The 15,689-nt window shown below is 34.9% G+C and overlaps 1 protein-coding gene across 1 annotated transcript in view; it reads left to right on the top strand.

Moving 5' to 3' along the window:
* Window positions 1-15,689, top strand: part of LOC127843882 (uncharacterized) — a 129,312-nt gene that overhangs the window by 11,764 nt on the left and 101,859 nt on the right. Inside the window, exon 4 of the mRNA XM_052373770.1 lies at window positions 1,461-3,049. Coding sequence (XP_052229730.1) covers window positions 1,475-3,049 — 1,575 coding nt within the window. The 5' untranslated portion in view covers window positions 1,461-1,474. The remainder of the gene's footprint in view (window positions 1-1,460; window positions 3,050-15,689) is intronic.

Here is a 15,689-nt window from a genome sequence, read left to right on the forward strand (position 1 = left end):
CAACTACTACTACTACTACTACTACTACAACTATTACTACTACTACTACTACTACTACTACTACTACTACTACTACCACCACCACTACTACCACTTTTACTACCATCCATACTACTACTACTGCAACTACTACTACTACTACTACTACTACTTCTTCTACTACTAATACTACAACTACTGCTACTACAACTACTACTACTTCTACTCCTACTACTACTACTACTACTACTACTACTACTACTACTACTACTACTACTACTACTACTACTACTTCTACTACTACTACTTCTACTACCACCACTACCACCACTACTACCACTACTACCACTACAACCACTACTACCACTACTACTACTACTACTACTACTGCTTCTACTACTAATACTACTGCTGCTGCTGCTGATGATGATGATGCTACTACTGCTAGTAGTGCTGCTGCTGCTACTACTACTACTACTACTACTTATTAAACAACAACTACTTCTACAACTACTACTACTACTACTACTACCACCACTACTACTTCTACTACTACTACTACTACTACTACTACTACTACTACTACTACTACTACTACAACTACTACTACTATTACTTCTACTTCAACTACTACTACTACTACTACTATACTACTACTACTACTTCTACTACTACTACTACTACTACTACTACTACTACTACTACTACTACTTCTTCTACTACTACTACTACTACTACTTCTACTACTACTACTACTACTACTACTACTACTGCTGCTACTACTACTACTACTACTACTACTACTACTACTACTACTACTACTACTACTATTACTACTACTTTTTTTACTACTACTACTTCTACTACTACTACTACTACTACTACTACTACTACTACTACTAATACTACTACTACTTCTTCTACTCTTACTACTACTACTACTGCTACTACTACCACTACTACTGCTACTACTACTACTACTACTACTACTACTACTACTACTACAACTTCTAGTATTGGTAGTAGTAGTAGATCTTCTACTACTACTACTATTACATCGTCTTCTACTAATACTACTACTAATACCACTACTACTTCTACTACTACTACTACTACTACTACTACTACTACTACTACTACTACTACTACTACTGCTACTACTACTACTACATCTGCTACTACCACCACTAATACTACTACTTCTACTACTACGTCTATTTCTACTACTACAACTACTTCTTCTACGACTACTTCTAGTATTTGTAGTAGTAGTAGTTCTTCTACTACTTCTACCTCTACTACTTCTACTACTACTACTACTAGTATTACCACTAGTTCTACTTATACTACTTATTCTACTAATTCTACTACTAGTACTACTACTACTAATACATATAATTATAGAAATTATTATATAAACTAATTATATTGGTATTAGTAATTAATAATAAGTATAATAAAGTTAATTGCTCTTATTTTAGAATTGATCAAAGATATGAAGAAGTTTTACAACGACAACTTAAGTCACGTGCCTATATCGCCATTGAATGACAACGTCGATGAAAAATTACTTGACCTGTATATGTTGCCAAAAATTTTCTCAATGTGCAAGGACAAAGGGGCCTTTACACAAAAGAACACACGAGTAACGAAATACAAAGATGTGTTTCAAACAGATAACAAAATGAACCGACGAATATTTCTTCAAGGTGAGGCGGGGTCAGGTAAAACAACATTCTTGGGAAAGTTGGCCCTGGAATGGTGTAAGTCCACGTCTAGTCATATGGAGTCTTCAAAAAACACCGATTTAAAAACAATTGATGATCAAAATAAGTTAAGCTCATCCTCAACTTATCATGAACAATCTGATATGCCACGTGCATCGTCTGCAACTAACGACGACTCGGATACGTCAACTGCATCCACTGTAACTACTGAACTCTCGGATAAGTCTAGGGCATCATTTGAAACTACTGAAGAATCTGATATTTCTAGCTCATACGATTCTTTCTCAGAAGATAGTGACTCGTCATGCTACAGCCAGGCTATTGGTCACACCAATAACAGCTCAAATATATTTGCTGATGTGGATGCTCTTCAAGATTATATTTTCGTATTCTATATTACATTGAGAAATTCGGTAAAACGATTCGACGTATATACCATGATCAAAGAACAAATTATAGACTCAATTTACTCCGAGGACGACCGTGAGAAGGCGTACAGACTGGTGAATGAGATCATGAAACGTGAACGTTGCTTGGTACTACTTGATGGTCTAGATGAGTGGGCCGGGTCTGGAGATCATCACAACCTACCGACACTGGTATCAGTTTACAACCAATGTGTGACTTTAGTAACAACACGGCCTTGGAAATTGGCTGAAGGTAAAGTTAAGCATTCGGAAATCGACGCAGTGTTTCAACTGGAAGGAATAAATGAGCCGTTTGAGCTAAGCAGAATTATTCTTAGCCGCTTAGTAGCTAAGGCAGAGCTTGAAATAAAACATGAAGCATTTAAGCGTTACATACGGAATCAAAAGCTCAGCGAGTTGATATCATCACCCATGATGCTCTCTGTAATTGTATGCTCATATGCAGAAGGAATAGAACTTAAAGGCTCTAAGTGTGAAATATACATCCTCTTACTGGAGAGTCTTTTTAAGAAAGCGAACAGTGAAATGCGTACATTTGAACAGTCTTCCTCTCCTTGCTTCAGAGGTACTCAATACATACAGCCCAATATGAAAAGTCTGAATCGCCTTGCTGAAATGGCATTTCATTTGTTGTTTGTAAATGCAAAAGAAAACTCACTAGTGTTTAATATTACTGAGTTGAAGAAATTCAAGATGGATGAACGAAAACAACAGGACTTTGCTCTAAAGTCTGGAATTTTATCAGCAAAACTTACTGCCTCTACACTGCGATCATCGTCATCATTTATGTTTATCCACAAGAGCATGCAGGAATTCCTCGCGGCGTATCATATCGCCTGCAATACGAATCTTATTGATGATATTATTTCTATCTTCCTTAACCGTCACCCGGAAGCCTATCTCGACATATCACAGGTGTTTATATTCCTGTGTGGACTGGATGTATCATGTGCGGAAAAGCTATCAAGCATGATGGATGAATGCGATGCTTTGAATGAATTCGATTGTCACAAAATGTTTAATAAAATCATACTTGCAGGGTTGAGAGAAGCTAATGCAAACGGATATTCCGACATTGCCCTTAAACTCAGTCACTTCTACTTCAATAGGAACAATATCATTGATCTTCATAAGATTTGGGAAAATAACGCGGCTAATGCGATTGTGTTGGACGTTGCCATCGATGTCATGAAACCCTTAAAAAACCGACAAACTTCACCTGCAAACGACGAGTGCGCATCTCAGATTACATTTGACATTAATTCGTGCCTGGAGCTGAAAATTGTTGGGCTTACTGGACGTTGCATATTGGTAAAAGGTAAATATCAAAAAGGTACTTTTGTTTAATGTGTTTCCATTAATGTATAAGGCAAAAAGGTAATGCCATATTTTTGTATTAATCACATTCCGATAAAATGTTTCCCGATTTTATGGAATTAGCGTATATATTAAAAAAGAACGTGCATCTTAGTAATTTTTTACAGCACAAGGCTTACAAAAAATTCATTTTTAAACATATGTGAGCTTGCCGTCATTCATAAAAATATCAGAGAAACAAACCAATTAGTTTATCGCAGTGATGTGGTTTTCCCTTTTATTTTATTTGAGAGACTGGCGCTTTTTTATTCGTAAAGTTTTATATCAGAAAATAAAAAAAAATAAGCATCATTACGCTATAATTGTATTCCAATAGCCGTCAATAAAATACATATTGCACTAGTAATACTTAATTACGAATCCTCTTTCTCGAATTATAATAATGTTTTGTTTCGGATTTGTTTTTCCTATTGTGTGGTAATTTTTATGAAAGCAATTACTTTGAATATACAATTAATGAATCCCAAGTTAATGACCGGCTTAGACGAATGCTTCCACAATATTTAGTGCACTATTTTAGTGCATGCTACCTTATTATGTTTGAAGACCTAGAATGATAATAGTTTTAGTTTGTGATGAACAAACATTTCTCTCTAAAAATAAGATTACGAAAAAAAAAACAAAAAAAAAACTTAAAACGCCTCAGGTATATTTGTGTTTATTTTACCTGAGCACACTAATTTTTCACAATGTTGTATCTACCGAATCCAAAACTATGTCTTTTCAGGTCACTAGACTACTCTGTTAAACAATTATGCCGCGGTGCAGTTGTAGTTATACGATTATATTACAACCATGTTAACACTTTATATGTCACAATTTTAGTCAAACGATAATGACACTTGGTCTGAATATGTGTTGTTATGATACAGTGTGCAAGATCGCGTGACTTTGTTGGGATCACACAAAATTAAACGTTTATGGATTTAAGCTCACCGGTACAGTTTTAAACAAAACTTAAAAAAATATACCAAAATGGGCAAATAAGTTAAGTGTACCGCATGTATGTACATGGTTATGATGCACGCAACGTGACATTTAGACACCGATTTCAGACGTATTCAAGGATTTATACTTTTATCCTTAGATATCAGCACAAAATGCACGAATTATTTTTATGAACTCTGGATTTTTGCAAATGTATTCGATTAACTTGAGCTATTTGCACAGTGAAGGTCTTAACGGTGTGTTTACATTCCGTCCAAACCGTGTTTAAACCACTGTAAACCTCGTTCCGTATTGCAAAATGGTGCTTGTCTGATGGAAAAACAATGCAGCTAGGGGCAGTTTCATTATATGGCTATTGTAAAATTTTGCTAGCCTTTTAGAAGGCACATTTTAAGTCCAATCTTTTTGAACTTACTCAGAACATTTGATTATTTGATGTCTCGGCCAAGTTTGCAAATGGTTCTGGTCTGTTAAAAAAACATAGCCGCCAGTCTTCGTTTCATGGCTATAGTAAAACCTTGTCAATTGTCTAGAATTCAAATGTTTAGTCAAATCTTCATAAAAAGCAATCAGAAAAACTTCTTATGATAACTCGGCAATGTTTGAAATTGTTTCGATTCGTTCATAAACGTGGCCGCCGGTGAATTGTGCCGGTTTCCTTTTACGGATATAATGAACGTGTGTTTAAATTCTAGATGATACAATTTCAATGCATTCATGACACTTGGTAAACAAATTTGATGTCATGATACCTTTGCCGAATTCTAAAATGACTCTGGTCCGTTGAAAATCTTGGCCGCCAATGGGCGGGTAGTTTTCTTTATATGGCTGTTAGGAAACCGGTTTAACGATCTATGGTACAAGTTTAGTCGAATCTTCACGCAAGTTGGTAATACTATTTGTTTAAATGATTTCTCAGCTGAGATAAAATAAAAAATAGTTCAATCTGTTTAGAAAAAACGGCCTCCATGTGGCTAGGAAGTTTTCCTTATATGGCCATTACGAAACCTTTTTTAACTTTTTAGGGTCATTTTCGTAATAACACCGTCATCATCATGAAATTTGCTCTGATAATGATATGTTATGATAGCTAGACGGATTGAGAACATCGTTCTGGTGCGTTGAAAAGCAGGGGAAATATAATTAGTTCCCAAATGCATATTTGATTGAAAGAGTTTTTACGCTATAAGACGCCTTATTTTAGCGCAATCTTTATAACACCTGGGGCCGTTTCTGGTACAATGCGTAACTTTACGGACGAAAATGTACGCACGTATGAAGTTACGTACGCTTTTCTGAATGCGAAAGTGCGTTTCTATAACCCGAACGTAGCGTAAAACTTAGTTGCTATGTTTGAATAATCTCTAAACTGAAGACTGGTGATTGCGCGGACCTTATAGAGAACATTTGAAGAAATTCATAAAGTAGATTTAATTTGCTTTGTCTAACAAACTTTCGGTAGACTAAATATTTATACATTTATCCTTAAGAAGTACCTTATAAAGAGCAAAGTTCTTTCCCTTGTTTGCGAAATTGCGATGAAAAAAGGGGTCAACTGTACAAAAAGTTCAATCTCTTGATTCTTTTAAAATTAAGTGTGGCCATTCTTTGTTGTGCTGGATATGCTCTTTGTTAAAACAGAAGAGATGATTCTTACTGAAGCAAATCTTTAACGAAGGTTAGTCAGATATATTTCAAACTGGAATTGCTGGAGCAAACTGGAAAAAAATGGATGGATAATACTGAGAAGACAGGCATGTGTATTGTAGTTTACACATCTGAATTTACAGAAACATAATCAAGGAGTTTCCTGACAGGAATTCAATTTACTGGAAGGGTATCTTTGATTATGTTTAGTGTGTCACTGAAATACAAAAGGAATGTCCTTTAATGAGAAGAACATCAGCAATGGCCTCTGTAAAGAAGGTAGTTTTTTTTTAAATTTCATTTACTGATAAATGATAATGTACAGTAGTACAGTATGGTTTTAGAAAAATTAACAAACTCTGTAGCTTGTATTCACTTGTTGCACTTCTAGATAATTTTATAAAAACAACAACAGATGTTTACTCATAAATTCATTTAAAATGAGAATCTTTTTTCTGTGATAAATTAACATTGTCCATGGATGCTTCTATTAATTTGAGACTATAGGCATTTTCAATTATCATAAAGTATGCTTCTTCACATATATTATTATATTATATTTTTTGTTCAATATTTAAAAAAAAAGCATGGATTGGTAAAATATATGTCAGAGTATGTACCAGTTGTGATTAGTTCTAAATACAAAATTTGAGAAATTGGGATCCATCCTGGGTCATTGGTATGGGGTAATTGGTATGACAAGCGGGCACTTGTGTAAACCTGAATCACTTTACATGCTTTACCAACACAATGACTGAAATATTTGTGAAAAAGTTCAGTCACTCATAATATACTTAACATAATGCCATTCACTAATGGAAACTAATGCATTAATTTAAATTCATGGAGAAGTTTTACACATCTGGCTTAATGTACATGTACATATGAACAAAACACAGGGAGAAAGCAAACCATTTTTAAATGTTCCTATTTTTATGAAGTTAAATTTTACTGGTTGAATCGTGTCAGGATGACACAATTTATTCTTGCAAGTTTCTAATAATTATGCTATTAAAAATATGTGTCCATATACTTGATATTAAATTTCCATTATATTTTTTTTTTAAATCAGTAAAAATTGTGCTAATCAAATGTTTTTTCATGTGTTTGGGAAAGATACATAATAATGAGAATATGTTAAATCTGTTGGTTTTTTTCAGTTCAAATCTTAAAAAAAAAATTAATTTGATTTTTGAACACATACACTGATAGCATACATTTCCGCAAAAAAGCTTTATTTAGTGCAAAACAAACAACTTCTTTTGAATTTATATTGTCTTATAAGTTATGTTTTTGACAAATAACTTAATGTGAATATTATGCATAACAATGGTGTTAAAAGTGAAGAAACAAAAATGGTATTATTTAAATTATTTGATTGCAATAGTAGTAAATGCTCTACAAAACACAAACATTGTCTATTTTATGTTTCTTGTTTATTTGTACAAGTTAATGGATTTAAAACATTAAAAAAATACATTTACTTATAATAATAAAGACAGTAAACCTTATTCTAATATTTCCCATCAAAAATGGTATAAAATAACTGTATATAAAAAAAGAGAAAATTCGCAGCATTGCTTTTCTCAATATAAGATAAAATAAAGTGGGTTTTGCGATGTTTACAGCATTATTATAGAACTTTAAATGGTATAAATGGACATTACAGTATGTACAAAAACACAGTAGAAAGAAAGAAATGTGTTCAAAGATATTGGAAACAAAATTGATTGTTGATAGTTTTCTGTCAATCTGAACTCTACATATGAAGTTTAAAAGTTGAAGGTGGAAGCACTTTGATTTTAGAGCCAAATATTAAGGTTTTAGCACATTGCCTACAGTTTTCATCTCCGAAAACAGCCTCGCTAAAAATACAACTTTGAGCATCTTACAATTGTAACTTACCAAAAACAAATCTCATTGGTTTAAAAGTCATAGTGTTTTGACAGTTTTTGTATAAAATGACATATTTGGTATATTTCAATACATGTTTTTTGTAAATTTACTTCAACAGTGAAAACTTTTCAAACCTACTTTAAAATTAGCCATTATTAATATTCAGATAACTTAAGTTTTAGTTGTTACAGTAACCATTGCGCAAAGTTAGCCAAGTGTGTTAGCCTTGACCTTTACTTCCAGTTAATAATTGCAGCGCTTAAACAACTGAAGCTTGATTGGTCATTATTGGCCCCGTACTACTTAAAAGTACCCGGGGTACTCTTAAGTACACTTCAATGTACCCTGGGTAAAGAGTTTTATTCCTGCCTAAAATCTGATGTCATCAAACGCACTTCCGAATACGAAACAAAATCCTCTTTGAATAAAACCTAACTCAATATGCTTTTTTGTGTACGAGTTTCGATAATATCATCGCGGAGGCCATTTCACAGAATGTAAACAGAAACATTATTAATTTGAAAATAGAACTAACAACAGCAGATTTAGCCTAAGTATTCCTGGGTATGTTTAAGTATATTTTCTGTACCCAGGGTATAGTGTAGCATACATAAGAGTACCCAGGGAACTTTCAAGTTGTACCAGAGCTGACAAAGACCAATCTAACTCAACTGAGCTAACATGTCGACAGATTGTATTTCACAGTCTCTACAGTATATTTTATTTTACGCAGTTTTGACAAAATGATATATGCATGATATTATTTCCAAAGAAATGGATCTTGATGCAGAACTTCTGCTTAAACTGTATAAAATGTGCCAAATTCAACTATAAAGTGACAACCGTATTCACATTTATAAGAAGCGCTGTTGACATATCAATAACAATTGTATACAGTAATCTACGTTTTTGTAAATAGTTGCATTTATATTATACTGCTGTGTCAATGAATGACAATTATACAGTAATCTGCAGACATTCCCAAAAGTGTCGGACCGTCGAACCTGACCGACGTTTTAAAGACAGGTCCGATTGAAATTGTAATGTTGCCGGTCCGAATGTCCGGGAAATAATTCAAGAAGAAAAGTTGATATATTGTTTATAGAATTCGTTCCAGTGTGCGATCATTTGAGAACAAATACTCCTGGGCATTCCGAAAATTTTCGCTTGGTACCAATTTAGTCCGGTCTTTTATCTATCGATTTCTAATTGGTTAGCGGCTGGCAAAGAATGAAAGGTAACTGACGAAACCTCTTCGTTACTTTCCGAAAAATCTTACGATTCTGCTTAATGCAGCTAATGTCCGCTATCTTGAAATTTTAAGTGATCGATTTATAGCAATGTTAAGCACTGCAGTAGCATATTGTAAAGCAATATGTTAACCGAATTATATATTGATTACATATTTGCTAGGTTACTGGTTACTCGTTTACATTTTCTACATTCAAACGATATGTATAAAGCACATTTTATTATATGTGCAAAACATGTACATGTTTTCGGACTGTCGTATTCGGATACAGTATGATTTGCCAATTTTAATTTATTTTCGACGTTCTTGATAACATTTTTATAGAATGACTATACGCATGCGGTGATACGGATGGTATGGTTGATAAAATTTCGCATTGTAGTCACCAGAAATTGCAACTAGAAATACTGCATAAAAAAGTACAATATGCTAGGTCACGGGGGTGTCCCCAATAGGGACTCGGCCCTTAATCCCCGTTGGGGTCCTGCGGTCCCAGACACCTATATGTTTTTACATTGATGTTTCGGTCCTATGAATCCCAGTCCGGTCCTGCAAGTTATCTAAGACTACCGGACTGGATGTCCCGTGGACTTAAAATACTTTTGGGAATGTCTGAATCTGTGCTAAAATTAATTGAATTAATATTAGCACAGACTACTGTATAATTGTCATTCATTGACACAGCTGTATAATATAAATGCAACTATTTACAAAAACGTAGATTATACAATTCTTATACATAATTCTTACAGAAAAAGTATACTTTTACCCATGTTTACAATGAATCAATTCTATCACTCAGCAAACCTCACATTCGTTGAGTTCAACTTGGCGTCTAGTGATGGATAAAGCCTTGTTCAATACGAAGTTGAATGAATTGTCAAAAGGAAAATCGAACAAATCATAACAACAATCAATTCGAACATGTAAAATTTCCTCTTTTAGTAGAACTCCAATCCACAATCGTGCACAATAGATCATGCACAATCAACGCAGGATTTCCGTTACAGTATCTTCCCATGCCATACAAAGATCTTAACATAGATAAAGGTTTAAATTAACTAAAATGTTGTTGCGCTCGTTGATTTCGTAGTCTACGTTCGGTTCTCCGAAATATCGGTGCATACGCCGCCATATTTATGCTAAATTACTGAGTTACGTGAGCCTTTGAGCACACGTAACATTACGTGCAAAAGTAAACGTAACTTTACGAAGTTTATAGAAACGCTACTAACTGAACATTTTGCACTTACGCATGATTTTTGAACGTACGTAATTTTAAGAAACAGTCCCCTGGTCAAGACATTGTTTTAATAATTGCTCGAATATTTATTTAATATGGGCGGCTCGTAAGGAAACATGACAGCACGGTGGTTTGGCAGATTTTATAGTATGGCTATAGTGAAACCGCCTCAACACTATAGAAGTCGCATTTTAGTCCAATTATCATGCTTGACTAGAACATTTTGTGTTATGATGTATCGGCTTAATAAAAACAAAGTGTTCCGGTGACCTGAAAAAAATGAATTCATTAAGAGGCGGGCAGCTTCCCTTAAATTAACTTAGTGAAACCATGGTAACGCTCTTGTGGCCATACCTTATGTTAAGTCTTTATTAAACTCTGTCAGAACATATCTTCTAATGATATCTTAGCTTAGTTGATATATTTCCGGATCTTTAACACGAATGGCCGACTGAAGGTTGAGCATTTTCCCTCATATGACTGTAGTGATAAATTATCGATGCTCAATCCGATTTGTTTTTCAAATTACATGACATTCGGTCAGAACATACGTTCTTATGACAGCTGAGTTCGAAACTTGTTCGGGATTGTTGAAAAACTAGAAAAACTTGACAACCACTCTTCATTACACTTATTCAGAACATTTTGAGAAGTAAGAGCTAAACAGCTCAAAGTGTCAGAGGAACAATGTAAGCATTATGCCTAATAACATTAAGTTTTATTGCTGTTAATCTTCTCAAATTGCACCGTTTACGTTGTATTTTGACAAAAAATAATATGTTTGAAAACGTGTCGGGATTTTTGTAATTTGAAATGTCATTTTCTTTATACTCGGCATTAAAATCGAAATATTTCCAACGTGATTTTAAAACTAATTTAAATAATCAATGTACCGTTTTAATTTGAAATCAAATTCTTCATTTTCTAACGATAATGTTTCGTATTTTCAGTATGAGTCTCCGACGTTTGTGTTATTTCGCTGACGCATTTATATAATTCATTAATTTTTTATTCTGTGACCGAAACTAGAAAATGCTCTTGTTGTCAAACAGTGCATGTCGATGTATGGTGATATCTTACACATGTCTTATATACTTAATAACACAATTCAACGTGTAACTACTTGGTTGTTTTTATTTCTCATGTTTTGCTAATTGCATATGGTATTCTTTACTTAATGACTATTCTTAACAAACTAATATCTACGCTTTATATTATTTCTTAAAATTCAGCTCAGAAGCCATAATAAATGTTTCAACAAAAATAGTGTTATGCCGGAAACTCTCGAGAAGTTTACCGTCAAAGGGAAATTTCACAATAACAATAAATTATAAAGATCCACAAGGTTTAAACCCATTTGTTAGCTATATAATTCAACTTCACTTCAGCAAAAAATAATTGAAACATACAAATAATTGTAATTGACATTAAACCATTTATGCCTAGCGTCTAGAAAAAATGCCTTGCCAAACAGCGTACACCAAGATGAGACGCCGCATGATGCGGCGTCTCATCTAGGTCTGCGCTGTTTGTTTAAAGGAATTTCTTTAAAAAAAATATTATAAATATAGAAATAAATATACTAGACATCCCTAATTTTGAAATAAATTAATCCAATTTAGAAGGATGGTAGAGTCCACTAGGCATAAATGGGTTAAATATTAAAGTGAGCTAGCAAAACGTTTGCAAACACTTGTCTATTACCCTACAGAACGAAGCATTGTTAAAGCAAATTAGCAGATTTGCAACCTTATTGCACTTTGTTGATATGTTCAATGTTTGTCATTTAATTATACCAATCTTATCTCGTTGCAGTAATTTTGATTTGTATGGCAGTAGGAACGGTATACTCTGTACGGGAGATAACCGATGCGAGGTGTTTGGTAATACAAGCTGTCTGGGTTGTCATTTATTTATGCATGTAGATAAGGGAGTGTATCTAAATAGTATATTTTCAATAGTTGAAAGAACATTGCCATTGGTAGTTTACACCCTACGGCATATTCATTGTGGATTATAGATTGATTTTAAAGATTCATTTATACCAGCATGCATATGACTAGTAATGTGGAACACAACATAGTATGAATATAACACTCATACAAAACGTATTGTAAACGTGTTTGCAAGTTGGAAATAATTTAAGTGAACCATTCGAAAAAATAAAACTTATAGTATTGAATGTTTTTAGCTAAACAACACTACAATAATACTTCTGATTTATATGTATTATGACGGGATGCGTTCTGAAACTAAAACATTGTTTTTGTTTTAATTATTCAATATTGAACAAATGCAACCACATTTACTATGTATAAGCATTGCTAAAACTTCATTATTTTTTCAGATTCTGCCAGTTTGGGCACATTGAAATTTCCGGTCTGCATTATTCTAAATATTGCCGATCGAACCCAGTGCACAGAGCTTTCTCCTGTACTTCCCTCCATCAAAGACATTCGCTTGACCCGTGTCACATGTTCCTGTACCTGGCTACGCAGTCTGCTTAGCATGATGCTGACACAAAATTGTAATATTAAATGTGTGCTGTCATTAAATGACTGTCACTTAACTGCGTGTGGAGAGGGCGAAGTCAACACATCATACACGACTGGATTATTATGGTTAGATGTATATCCAAACAAAAGCATATCAATAAGCCTAGGTGATGATGATACCGGTCTGTGGGAGATTCTGCATGGTCTGAGTATTAAGGGTCTGAGTCTGGATGGTATCGGTGACAGTGGTTGTAGAGTGAATCATGAAAAGTCGTTCTCACAGACGATAGCATCGCTCTCAAAGCTGGAAACACTAGATATTAAAATGGATGAATTGACTCCTTGTGTGTGGGAGGCTCTCCGTGGTCTGAATATCAAGAGTCTGACTCTGAGCAGTAAGGAGAGGGGAGAGTTGCATGCAGAATCGTTGACGCAGTTGCTATCATCGCTCAAGAGGCTGGAAACACTTGGAATTGGTGTGACTGAAGACAGTCCTGATCTGTGGAAGGCTCTCCATGGTCTGAATATCAAGAGTTTGAGACTGGATGGTTGGAAGGATCGGGATAGTTGGCGGATGGAAGGTTTAAGGATAAATCATTCACATTCGTTGTCTCAGTCGCTGTCATCGCTCATGAGGCTGCAAAAACTTGATATTCATGTGGCTGAAGATATTACTGGTCTTTGGGAGGCTTTCTATGGCCTTAATATCAAGAAGCTGCGTGTGTATAGTAAGTGTAGAGTAAAGTATAAAGAGTCGTTGTATCATTTGCTACCATCGCTTACACGGCTGGAAACACTTAGTATTGGTGCGAAGGAAGCCTGTCCTGGTTTGTGGGAGGCTCTCAAAGGTTTGAGTGTCAGGAGTCTGACTATTAAAGGTGAGAACAAAGGTTTCGAATTAAATCATACAAAGTTGTTGTCTCAGTCACTATCATTACTCACACAGCTTGAAACACTCGATATGGAAGTATTTGAGGAAAGTACTGGTCTGTGGGAGGTTCTCCATACTTTGAATATCAAGACTCTGAGTCTGCGTCTATGTTGGATTCAGTGGACCGATTTGCATACAGAGTCGTTGTCTAAGTCACTTTCATCTCTCACACGTCTAGAAACTCTTAATATTATTGTGTATGCAGACAGTAGTTGTCCTTGGAAGGCTCTCCATGGTCTGAATATCAAGAGTCTGAGACTGAGTCAGAGACAGATTGGTAACTGTAAAGATTTGCAAGCAGAGTCGTTGTATCAGTCATTGGCATCGCTCACACAGCTAGAAACGCTTAGTATTACGTTACATCCAAACAGCCGTGGTCTATGGAGAGGTATCCATTGTCTGAATATAAGGAGTCTGAGCCTGAAGAGTGAGGAGTGGGGAGGTTTGCATAAAGAGTTGATGTCCATGTCACTATCATCGCTCACACAGCTGGACACTCTTTGTATTGAGATGGAGTGTGATAATCCAGGTCTGTGGGAGGCTGTACATGGTCTGAATATTAAGAGTCTGAGTCTGAGTGGTTTGTGGAAACGTACTGGAATTGACGTGAAGCATACAGTGTCGATGGCAAAGACACTTGCATCGCTCATACATCTAGAAACACTAAGTATTGATGTGGAGCATGAGAGTCCTGATCTCTGGGAGGCTTTCCATGGTCAGAATATCAAGAGTTTGAGTCTGAGTGGCGTGCGTAAATCTTCCGGTATTGATGTGAAGCATGCGGAAACGTTTTCTCAGACGCTATCATCACTCACACAGCTGGAAACGTTAACACTACATGTCCATACATACATCGCACTGCAGGTACCTCAATCATTGAAGTATTTAAATATCTACTCTGACACAATGCTTCCATCCAAAGTGCGCGAACTTGTGGACTCACTGGCTATATATACTCATTCAATTTGGATTAAGCTAGAATTTGGTTGTGCTTCTAGTATTGATCCCCCAGAACGAATCCCAGTTCAGGAATACATTCCATTTCAACAGGAACTTGCTGCACGGAAAAATGTTGCAATGAAACGATTCCGAATATATGAATTGCCTGATTCTGCCGGTTATGTCATGTCTGTACGTGACATTGGTGACGTTGATGACGCTGCTAGCGATATCCTTAAAGATGATGTTTATAAAAGATTCGCTAAATATATGGACCTTAACAAAATTAATCGAATTTCAATGCGAATTCAGATTTTTCCCGACTCACTTTCTTGAATTAGTGTACGTTTTTGATGGACTAAATTAAATGATTCTGATTGTATTCATGTCTTGAAGTGTTTCTGATACTCTGTAACAATCGAAACTGTTTAAACATGATGCGTTAAATACTTTTTGTTGTTGTTGCTCTATACATGAACTTTAGCTATACCATTATGCTATCCTAATGTGTTTTTAAACTTCGACGATAGGTTTTACACGAAAATATGGCGGAAACACATTATCTCCCGATTTTAAAAAGGTCTCAGTCTAATGTATGTTGACATTTATTTATAACAATATATATTTATGTTAATCTCATCTTTAAAATAGATATTTCGTCGAAGCTTTTCTCTAACATGTATTAATTATTAAAATCAACACATTGGTGTTAATAAGTCTCCTAAGTCGTTAATGACTTGAGATTCAAATCAGGGAACAAATGGCATGATGATTATTTTGACCACAGAGCAAGTGGCACACTACTAAACGAAATAAAACTATAGACA

The sequence above is a fragment of the Dreissena polymorpha genome, chromosome 9 (assembly GCF_020536995.1).
Source record: "Dreissena polymorpha isolate Duluth1 chromosome 9, UMN_Dpol_1.0, whole genome shotgun sequence".
NCBI lineage: Eukaryota > Metazoa > Mollusca > Bivalvia > Myida > Dreissenidae > Dreissena > Dreissena polymorpha.